At 45.3% G+C, this 11,669-nt stretch overlaps 1 protein-coding gene across 4 annotated transcripts; it reads left to right on the plus strand.

Moving 5' to 3' along the window:
* Nucleotides 1-854: 854 nt before the first annotated feature.
* Nucleotides 855-11,081, plus strand: LOC100502368 (evolutionarily conserved C-terminal region 5). 4 transcript variants are annotated; one of them, XM_035960155.1, is made up of 10 exons: nt 855-1,453; nt 2,161-2,234; nt 2,331-2,502; nt 2,875-2,957; nt 3,031-3,133; nt 3,238-3,328; nt 3,421-3,539; nt 9,171-9,689; nt 9,785-9,997; nt 10,243-11,081. In XM_035960155.1, the coding sequence occupies exons 5-10, from the start codon at nt 3,065-3,067 to the stop codon at nt 10,582-10,584; spliced, it is 1,353 nt and encodes a 450-aa protein (XP_035816048.1). In that variant the 5' UTR covers nt 855-1,453; nt 2,161-2,234; nt 2,331-2,502; nt 2,875-2,957; nt 3,031-3,064; the 3' UTR covers nt 10,585-11,081. The 4 variants fall into 4 exon arrangements, with proteins under 4 accessions (XP_035816048.1, XP_008647675.1, XP_008647677.1 ...); NM_001196846.1 differs by having other exon boundaries at nt 1,067-1,158; nt 10,243-10,826; XM_008649453.3 differs by having other exon boundaries at nt 874-1,453; nt 3,031-3,328.
* The last annotated feature ends 588 nt before the right edge of the window (nt 11,082-11,669 follow it).

An 11,669-nucleotide genomic window follows, 5' to 3' on the forward strand; every position in this document is an offset into this window, starting at 1 on the left:
CAGCAACAAATAGTTAAGCTCCAACAATGAAGCCTCATATGAGTAACAAAGACATGTGGCGCTTTATGATTGGAAGAAGGCACACGGGCCATAGGGCATGGGGAGGACGTGGCTGTTGTGGCCTCGCCAACTAGGTCCACTGCAATAGATAGGGCAGCCCAACAAGGTGTAGTATATTTGTAGCACATCAAGAGGTGCCCTATATTTTTTAACAATTTTTTTTTGTAAAATGAGTTAATGTTGGAACTGTTTTTTCTAGATTGAGCCTTATATTTTAATATGAGGTATTGTTGGAGATGCTCTAACATAATATTAATAAATAAGTTATATATCAGTCATTATACTAGTAATAAAAAAACAAACACAGTAGTTTCGCTATTTTTTTTCAACTCCTAACATTTTTTCTGCTAGACTCGAATCCGAGAGAAAAAGGAAAAGCAGCCATCGGGCCACCAACAAGGTCCTGGTCCTGTATCCCTCTTATGGATGCCAACAAATACGTATCCGTCGGGTAGTACCATTCTATAGCCGTATTCATAAAAAAAATTCTATCCACCAGGTTACCCATATATGTTCGCGGGTATAAAATCTTACCCATATTCGTACGCGCGCGGGTATTTTTACCCGTCGGGTAACCCGTACCTGCTAGGAAAGTTAAAAATTCCAATATACTAATAAATCAAAATATTAAATAAACATACAAAACAACTTCAACTTCACATATAACAACTTATATGATTACATAACTTGGTATCTAGACAAATGATAGCTACAGAAAGATTTTATTTTAGCTAAGATAGGCTCTATTATATGGTTATAGTAATATTGATACAGATATATTTTACTCATGAGTAACATGTATGCGTACCCGTCTACGGGTTGCGGATAGAGAAATCCCATCGTACGCGACTTCGTATTGGTAAAAGCCTTTGAGTTTGATACCCATGACATCTCTAATCGCTCTCATCAAATCACGATTCACATAAAAAAGGTGTGGGAGCCCGATCCGATCGCCAGATCCGCCGGCCTGTGCGCCGACTCGGGCGTCCTTCCACAGATCCTCTTCCTTCTATCGTAGGCTCGCCCTCGCCGCTCGCTGGAGCGGAGGTCTCTCCCTGCAGCCCATACTCCTTGATTCATTCTATTGCCTCGCCGCCGGTAAGGGATTTTGATCTGCACACTCTGCTGCTATGAATTGATCGGAGAGCCGTCAAATTCAAATTATTATTATCCCGACCCGACCGGTTTGTCGCCGATTCGATTCCATTGCCCTTGCCCCCGTCCCCCGTGCGTGTCAATTATGCGATCCGAGATGTATTGAGCTTAGAACCAGGGGGTCTCAAATTGAGTTGATCAGGCTTCTTGCTCCGCATGGTGGACGCTGCTGTTTCTGGCAGCGAAGATCTGGCGGAATCGCCCGAGCTTCAGCTTAACGCATTGCGAGTCCTTCTCGGTAGGTTCTCTTGGTTCGTGTGCACAAGTTTATGCGCATCGACATCACATTTAATCGGTTGGTACGGTGTTGTTGTCATTGTCACATAGAAATTATCACATGTATGTACTTCCTGTAGCAACGCAAAGTCCATTCGGTCGGGCGGTACATAGTTTTCAATGCCTGAACGGAACGGGCTTCGCGTGCAATTAGTCATACCTTGACTGTACGTCATGCTGATGGTTTGTGCAGATCGTGCTAGCGTAGAGGGCTGTGGTAGAATACTAGGATGTCTGTCAATGTCATGTGAGCTTTACATTCCCTAAGATGTGGTATTGTTTTCACTGAATAGACTGATGCATGTTAAACCTGTAAGATGCGCCTTTACCTTGTCGATCAGAGTAAGAGGCCAAGTACATGCAACGAGTATGAGAATTTCGAGCACTGCTTATTGCAACTCCCCGCGTGTGCTTTTATCAATGATCAACATACTCTTTTACAATTCAATAGATTGTGCATGCCATGTACTGGGAGATGTGATCGCATGGTATTTTGATGCAAAATGTTAGGGAAGCAACTATCCTTCTTTGCTATTTAAGGCCGTCCGTGAAAGTTTAGCTTATATACTTCATAATAATATAATATATGGCACTCAGCTTATCACATACAATTGGATAGCCTTATTTGTTGAAGCCTGACATGATTTTGTTCGAACCTTATTATTTCAGGCTCTATGGATAAGCAGGAGCCAGTAGCCAATGGTGAACAAACGATAGGTCTTGCTGAGAAGCCGAAGGAGCTGGTCATCACTCATCACTCATTACTGTATTACTGTTTTTATCCTTTTTTTTTCACTTTGTTTACTCTGTTTGTCTATTGTATCAACCATCTACCTCAGCCTGTTGCCAGTAAGGATGAGAAAGCAACTGTGCCCCCGATTTTAGTTGATTCAAATGCTTTCAATCTACCAAGTGAAGGCCAAACCCAAGCTGGCACATCTAACATGGATGGGGGCCATAATGGTGCACACAACTTTTATGCTTCTCAGGCACAACCATTCTATTACCAAGGTCAGCCTACATGTCTGAATATCTCTTCTCACTTTGCATTCCTTGTCCAGTTTTTATTACAGAACATGAACTTATGCATTGTCCTATATAGTTGATCTCATGCAATTATAGCCCATGGGAACATAAAGGAGAAATGATATCAAAAGTTTTATACTATCTATTAGGTGGTGCTCTTAACATATTTCTTTATGAAGTTACCTATGATTTATGTGTAGAAATATAATATATATCAATGTAAAATCAGTTTTTGTGGGGTGGACACAGAACCCACTTATTTTGTTTTCTTTAATATATTGTAGATTTCGCAGCTTTCATCTTGATTGATGAAAGTTCTTGTTGCATCCTTAGCATAGTTTCCCTCTCTATGGGCAGGCTCCGGTTCTGAAAACCCTACACAAGCATGGGATACATATCCTCCCTACATGAGTGTTGAAGGATTGGAAGTGGGTCCACCAGTAAGTAGAAAAAGTTTTCCTCTGTCATAAATATGCCATAGGTCACTCCTCTAAACTTGTCTTTTTCTTGAAGGTTGTATACAATGAGGACCCCTCATTGATGTTCCATGGTGGCTATGGTTACGACCCATATTATTCTCCTATTGCAACACCTGTACCAAATGCTGTTAGTGGAGGTGGTCAGCTCTACTCCCCTCAGCAGTTCTTCTCGGCTCCTTACTACCAGCAGTCAGTACCACCTGACATGCAATATTTAAGCTCTCCTACTCCAATATCACAGGGTGATACAATAATGCCGATTGACCCAACACAAGGAGCTTTTATCGCTGATACCCTGAGTCCAAACAGCTTCCTGTTTGGCCCAAGACCTGGTTATTATCTAACTTTGTGATTTATTCAGTTCATTTAGGTCTTATGCTATAGGCAGCATTTTAACTTTATGCCTTTTGGTGATGTCTCTCAGAATGGTTCAGATCTTCAGAAGGAACTGGGTCATTTCCATCACCTGCAGCTTCACCTCAACCTTCTAGGGGTGTTCCAGGGTCCTATGACCAAAACAACTTTCCAATGGCTTCAAGAATGGTATTCCTTTCACATTGCTAACCCTACGTTTCTCTTCTCTCAAATAGTACTTAAGAAATCATGAATACAGCTCTTTGCACAAGTTACCATTTCTGTTGGGAGTTTCGGGGTAGGTAGTCTTTCACTTCAGAAAAAAAATGTAGCTGAACTTTATCCAAGAAGAACAATGTAAACTCTACGCTTTAGTGTATATAGCTAATGTCTTTTGCCCTTTTGATTCGTTGCCTAATATGTCTGAGTTGATGTTTAAATTCAGATTTAACTGCTGCCACTAGATGTGATTTAAACTCTGCTCTGCAAGCATGCGTCTGCATCTGTCTGTCACGGGTTTAGGGAATGACCCACCATTTAGCTGGAATTCTGATTTGCTGTTTTATGCTGACGCATATTATATGCCAGAAAGACTGAAAAGAAAAACAAGCCTAAAAGACAGGAATTCATGTTAGGAAAGTAATCCTTGATTGGTGCTAGTTTACCTATTCTGTTTTAGGAAATAGCTAGTATGGTAGTGGATCAGTCTTATATGGACGGATCCAATCAGCAAGATCAGGACTGATAGCAGTCCGGATTATTACCTTGTAATAGCTAGTTTGTTTCCTTATGAAAGTCTATAAATATATGGCCTTAGAGGCTAAGAAAAGGCAGTCAATAGGACGCCACCAAATCTGCTCTGTTCCTCTCTAAATTGTGTGCGTGTGAGTCCCTGGGAAGTTCCTCTCATACCTGAAGAACTTACCTGGGTAGCAGGAACTCGCCGGCAACCTGCAGGGTTGTCTCTCCGGCGCAGTTTCCAACAAGTGGTATCGGAGCCAAGGAGGAGCAAGATGTCGTCAGGGAAGACTGTGGATAGCAGTGCGGCATTCAGGAAGTCCAGCGACGACACCTCCAAAGATGGAGCAGTGGTCCAGCGAGTAATCCGTGAGGTGAGTGCAGGGAGTGGATACCCCATACTCACCAAGACCAATTACTCGGACTGGGCGCTCCTGATGAAGGTGAAGCTGAGGGCGAGGATGCTGTGGGATGTCATCGAGCATGGAGGAGCAGATATTCATGAAGAAATGATGGCACTCGACGCTCTGTGCAGCGCGGTGCCACCAGAGTTGGTGTCTTCGATTGCCGACAAGCTGACGGCAAAGGAGGCGTGGAAGACCATTGCAGACCTGCGGGTCGGCGATGATCGCATGAAGAAAACTGCTGCCGTACTGCTGCGGAGGAAGTTCGACTTGGCGACGTTCAACGACGGTGAGTCCGTCGAAGATTTCGCGCTGCGCCTGAACGGCATGGCAGCGGAACTCTCCACCCTTGGTGCTGGCGTTGAAGAGGAGAAGATTGTGGAGAAGATTGCTCGCAGCGTTCCGCCGCGGTTCAAGCAAATCGTCCTCTCCATCACCACTCTCCTCGATCTGTCGACCCTCTCTGTGTCTGACATGGTGGGGAGACTGAGGGCAGCGGAGGACGCCTTCGAGGAGGCCCCAGGATCACTGCAACACAGTGGTCGACTCTACCTCACGGAGGAGGAATGGAATGCCCGACGCAAGAAGGAGGTCGAGCACCACCCTGGCAGCAGTTCCAGTGGAGGAGCAGGGCGCCATGGTGGAGGATATCGTGGCCGTGGTCGTGGCCGTGGCCGCGGTCGTGGCCGAGGAGGGCGCTCACCAGGTGGGCCATCATCTGGAAGGACCACCGGTGATGAGTGCAGAAGGTGTGGGAAGATGGGACACTGGGCGCGCGAGTGTCCATCAAAGCACAAGAAGGAGCAAGCACATGCTGTCCAAGAAGAAGAGGAGGCTACACTTCTTGTCGCAAGAACGTTCCCGGTAAAATCCTCCTCAGAACTTCAAACATGCTGCAAAATGTCTGGTTCTCATCTAGAGATCAGGGAGGAGAAGGTGTTTCTGCAACGTCAAGAAGAGGAGAAACTGGAGGAGGGAACCTGGATCCTGGACACTGGAGCCACAAACCATATGTCTGGATCCAGGGCTGTCTTCACTGATCTAGACACAGAAGTGCTGGGCACTGTCCGGTTTGGTGACAATTCGGTGGCTCGGATTGAGGGACGAGGAACCATCAAGTTTGTGTGCAAGAATGGCGAGATCCGGTCGTTCGTTGGGGCTTATTTCATTCCCCGACTGACGACGAACATCATTAGTATTGGACAACTTGATGAAGCGAAGTACAAGATCCATGTTGATGATGGGGTGATGCGTATTCGGGAACCCGATAGAAGATTGCTGGCAAGAATTGTGCGGGCTGAAAACAGGCTGTACCTTCTCCATCTGAAGATACAGCAGCCTGTGTGCTTAGCAGTGCGTGGGCGTGAAGAGGAAGTAGCCTGGCGGTGGCATGAGAGGTTCGGCCATGTCAATATGGCTGCACTACGGAAGCTGGAGAAGGAAGAGTTAGTCCGAGGCTTGCCCAAGCTCGGACAAGTTGAAAGAGTGTGCGAGGCCTGCCAGGCAGGCAAGCAAAAACGCACTTCCTTCCCGGCGCAGGCGGAGTACCGGGCAAAGCAGCGTCTGGAGTTGGTGCACGGTGATCTCTGCGGTCCCATTACACCAATGACTCCAAGAGGTAACAAATACTTCTTATTGTTGGTGGATGATCTGAGCAGATATATGTGGATGGCTGCCATCTCGTCGAAGGATCAAGCTGCTGATGCTGTGAAAAGAATTCAGATGCAAGCTGAAGGAGAGTCTGGACTCAAGCTGAAGGCACTCCGGACTGATCGAGGTGGAGAATTCACCTCGGGTGAGTTCGCGGAGTATTGTGCGGCTGGTGGTGTTCACCGACAACACACTGCGCCGTACAGTCCTCAGCAGAATGGCGTGGTGGAGCGCCGTAATGGGACTGTTGTAGCAGCAGCAAGGAGCATGCTCAAGGCGAAGAAACTCCCTGGCTGGTTTTGGGGAGAGGCGGTAAAAACTGCTGTGTATGTCTTGAACAGGTGCCCAACCAAGAGTGTAGATGGGATGACTCCATTTGAGGCGTGGCACGGCAAGAAGCCAGCCGTGCACCACCTCAAGACGTTCGGCTGCATCGTCTACGTCCGCAACACCGTACCTCATCTGAAGAAGCTGGAAGATCGAGGAAAGAAGATGATCTTCATCGGCTATGAAGAAGGCACGAAGGCGTACCGCGCCTACGACCCCGTCACCGAGCGCGTCCATGTCTCAAGGGACGTCATCTTCGACGAGCAGGCCCAGTGGGACTGGGAAACCCACGGCAACACCGACCCAGTAAATGAAGACCAGGATGTGTTTACGATGGAGTATGCCATCGGGAAGCAAACACGTCCAGAGGTAGAAGAGGCTGGTGAAGAATCGGGAGATGAGCAAACTGCTGGTGAAACTGAAGATGAGCAAGCTACTGGCGAATCTGAAACTGCTGGTGGTCTGTCCCCTTTAACTCCTCATGCCGATACAGAGCACACTTCGGAAGAGGAGGATGAAATGCAGGAAGTGGAGTTTGCTTCACCACCGGAGGGAAATATTGATGAATATCTAGATGCCTATAGAGCAGAAGATGATCCACTTAGATTCCGCAAGGTAGATGGCCTACTGGAATCCAAAACTCCACCTGGTTATGCAACAAGGAGGCTGTTAGATGAGGAGTTACATGCAGTAAGTGCCGATGAACCGGTCTCTTTTGGTGAAGCAGAAAGGAGTCCGAGCTGGAGGAAAGCAATGATGGAGGAGATGAAGTCAATTGAAGATAACCAGACCTGGACACTTGCAGATCTTCCTCCAGGACGCAAGGCAATTGGTCTCAAATGGGTGTATAAGGTGAAAAGAGATGAGCAAGGTGCAGTATCCAAACACAAGGCACGGCTGGTGGTGAAGGGATATGCACAGCAGCATGGTATTGACTATGATGAGGTATTTGCTCCAGTAGCCAGGCTTGATTCAGTGAGGTTGCTTATTGCACTTGCAGCACATGAGGGTTGGGAAGTGCATCATATGGACGTGAAATCAGCATTCTTGAATGGTGATTTGTGTGAAGAAGTGTATGTGCAGCAGCCAGCAGGTTTTGTGGTCACTGGCAGAGAGCACAAGGTGCTCAGACTGAAGAAGGCACTATATGGGCTACACCAAGCACCTCGAGCCTGGAATGAAAAGTTGGACAAAACAATGAAGTCTCTTAGCTTCAAGAAGAGCAGTTCAGAGCCTGCTATTTATCTCAGGAGAAACAGCAAATCACAGTTGGTGGTTGGAGTATATGTGGATGATTTGATAATCACTGGAACCAATTGTGAGGACATCAAGCTATTCAAGAAAGAGATGGCAGCTGTTTTCAAGATGACAGATCTAGGTTTACTGAAGTATTATCTAGGCATTGAAGTAAGGCAGAGCAAGAGGGGAATATCTCTCAGCCAAGGAGCCTATGCAGCACAAATTCTGGAGAGGAATGGTATGAAAGAATGCAATCCGTGTCAGACTCCCATGGAGACACGGTTGAAGCTGAGCAAACTAAGTACTGAACCCCTGGTGGATGCCACTGTATACCGAAGCATAGTAGGAAGTTTAAGGTACTTGGTCAACACTCGACCTGACCTTGCTTTTGCTGTGGGTTATGTCAGCCGGTTTCTGGAAGAACCACACAAAGATCACATGATGGCTGTAAAGCACATCCTGAGGTATGTGAAAGGGACCAAGAGTTGGGGTCTGTGGTTTGGCAGGAAGAGAAGAAAGGAGGCTGGGCTGATTGGGTACAGTGATAGTGATTATGCCGGGGATATTGATAGCAGGAAGAGCACGACTGGAGTGGTCTTCTTCCTGAACAATAGTCCAGTTACTTGGACTTCGATGAAGCAAAAGGTGGTGGCTCAGTCAACCTGTGAAGCAGAATACATAGCTGCTGCCAATGCAGCTTGTCAGGCATTATGGTTAGCAAGGGTACTGGCCGAAGTGCAAGGAGGAGCAAGGAAAGCTCCAATGCTCAAGGTGGACAACAAATCAGCCATTGCTCTCATCAAGAACCCAGTGCTACATGGTCAGAGCAAGCACATAGAAGTGAAGTATCATTTTGTTCGGGAGTGTGCTGAGAATGGGCAGATCAAAGTGGGCTTCATCAGGAGCGAAGAACAGCTTGGGGACTTCCTGACGAAACCGCTTGGGAAGACCAAATTTCAAGAGTTGCGCTCTAAGGTCGGACTGGTGGATGTAGACAAATTGCACCACAAGGCTTAGGAGGAGATTGTTAGGAAAGTAATCCTTGATTGGTGCTAGTTTACCTATTCTGTTTTAGGAAATAGCTAGTATGGTAGTGGATCAGTCTTATATGGACGGATCCAATCAGCAAGATCAGGACTGATAGCAGTCCGGATTATTACCTTGTAATAGCTAGTTTGTTTCCTTATGAAAGTCTATAAATATATGGCCTTAGAGGCTAAGAAAAGGCAGTCAATAGGACGCCACCAAATCTGCTCTGTTCCTCTCTAAATTGTGTGCGTGTGAGTCCCTGGGAAGTTCCTCTCATACCTGAAGAACTTACCTGGGTAGCAGGAACTCGCCGGCAACCTGCAGGGTTGTCTCTCCGGCGCAGTTTCCAACAATTCACAGTTTCATAAATAACTGAATTTGTTCACTTGTAGATCTGCCTATTTATATTTATCTGTTTCTCCCCCAATTTCAGTCATCACCTCACCAGAAGCCCTTCTATGGTTTGAGATCCACAACTGACTCCTATGGAAGGGGTTTTTCTCATGGTGGAATGTTCCCACAGGCCAGTAATTATGGGGGATCCGTCACCAGCTTTGGCCTTAATGGTAGAAGTTTGATCTCAACCGAGAAAGGGCGCAGGAGGGGAAGGGGCAATGCACTTATTTGCAGCTGCAATGGTCCTCTTGACTTTCTTAATGAGCAAAGTCGGGGTCCACGTGCAACTAAGCCTAAGAAGCAACCAGAGGTTGACAGTAAGGATGAGGTGCCTACTACAGGAGTTGGTCGTGAGTTATACAACAAGCCTGACTTTGTTATGGAGTACACGAATGCGAGGTTTTTCATCATAAAATCGTACAGCGAAGATAATGTGCACAAGAGTGTCAAATATGGTGTTTGGGCTAGCACCACAAATGGAAACAAGAAACTGGACTCAGCCTATCGCGAAGCTAAGGAGAAAGGAGAGCACTGTCCCATTTTCCTGTTATTTTCGGTAATTAAAGCATCGTCTCCATTCTTTGTCATTCCCAATTTTCTGTTACTTAGTATTCCTGGCTAGTGTTAAAAATTGGAACTATCCACACACAGGTGAATGCCAGTGCACAATTCTGTGGTGTTGCTGAGATGATTGGACCAGTGGACTTTGAGAAAAGTGTGGATTACTGGCAGCAAGATAAGTGGACTGGTCAATTCCCTGTGAAGTGGCACATAGTGAAGGATGTTCCCAATAATCTTTTCCGACATATAATTCTTGAAAACAACGACAATAAACCTGTAACAAACAGCAGAGATACACAGGAGGTAATTAGACTTCTTTCTCTATCTCCATTTGCTTAATTTGCATTTGATTTTGTCCTTGTAAATAAGCTTAGTTTTTTTCATGGGAAATCACTATCAAATACTAATTAGGACGTGCCATTGACATTCAATGATTCATGCTTTTGTTCCAGCTGTGAATATTCTCACACATTTCTTTTCATTTTACTTTCATACACTCACAGTATAAATGTATTGTCTATTTGATGTGACACCTGAGCTTATTGTAGGTGAAACTAGAGCAAGGAATGGAGATGCTGAAGATCTTTAAGAACCATGATGATGATGCATCAATCCTTGACGACTTTGAGTTTTACGAGGAGCGTGAGAAAGCGCTGCAGGAAAATAAGGCACGCCTGCATCAGCAACATCTACCCAGTTCTATTGTTATTGAGCCCAAGAAACCCTTGACTGCACCCAGTGACCTCGTGGGCCATATCACCAAGAGTTTTGCTGAGGCTGTGCGGCTTGGTGAGGCCAAGACTGTAAGCCATTTGACTGAGAAGGTTTCTGGGGGTGATCCGTCTATTCCTGTGAAGCATGTTGAAGTTAAGCAGAGTGGTTTATCTTAGGAACTCTTGATCGATGTGAATGAACTGTACCAAAAATTCACCCATACGCTTCCTGATCAAAATGTCGGGAATGCATATGCAGATGGATGATGATGAAACCCAAGACATCGGCAAAAGCATGCATGCACACTAGGGTAGGTCTTTGCCAACCTTGGAAGCATAGTTTCTTGAATAGTTTCTCTCTTTTTTTCTTCTTTCTTCCTAGTATTTTCTCCCCTTCTCTTCGCATCATATGATGATTCCTTAGTGTCTAGCCTCAAGGAGAGTTGCTGTTTTTGTGTAAGCCTCTGTAAGTTTCCTGTTCCATCACATATGAGTAAGGCCTTTTTGTTTCTTTTTATTTAAGTAAAAGATCCATCTTTTATGTACTGTCGTGGCAGTTTTATTATACTATGTCTGAACAAGGCCTATTCACTATGTAAGCAAAACATAAACGCTATCCAGGTGACCTGGTTGTGATGACTACAGTAATAAGTAACTGAATAATTTTTTATGTTTGCTGGGAAGGGCATAGTGTCGTGTGGTACTGTGATATATGGCTGCAACGTCATGTTTGTCAGCTCCCATGCATGGATTGATATTTGCGCAAGCTATATTTTCAGTGCATAAAAATCTTTGTTCTAGGCAAATATTTTAGGAAACTTCACAGTCGTAAATTTCCTAATAGCTATGCTTTGACAGTTCATTTTTGCGATCTCGGTCTGGATATGGAAATGAAGTAGTCAAGTCATGGAATTGCGTGATTTTGGTACCCAGAACACTTCAACCAGGTAGCATGTAGAACTAGCCCGTTGATAAATATTCGATAAAATATTAACACACAACTACACGAAAATGAGCAACTCGTGGCTCACACCTATATCTCGTCTAACAACCAAATAAGCTTTACCTCTTTCATGTGTAACTAACAATGCCACTATGAGTGCTTCCTCCTCGCCGTTGTCGTCCCATATGCGTTCCGGTTAGTTTTGTATTGGTTGTTGGCAATAGTTTGTAAGACATTAAGATCGATGATCATATATGTATTGCATGTTTTTATGTAATCGTTATATGCTAATATTTCATCGAATATTTATGTACCGGCG

Source organism: Zea mays, chromosome 1, assembly GCF_902167145.1.
Source record: "Zea mays cultivar B73 chromosome 1, Zm-B73-REFERENCE-NAM-5.0, whole genome shotgun sequence".
Taxonomy (NCBI): Eukaryota; Viridiplantae; Streptophyta; class Magnoliopsida; order Poales; family Poaceae; genus Zea; species Zea mays.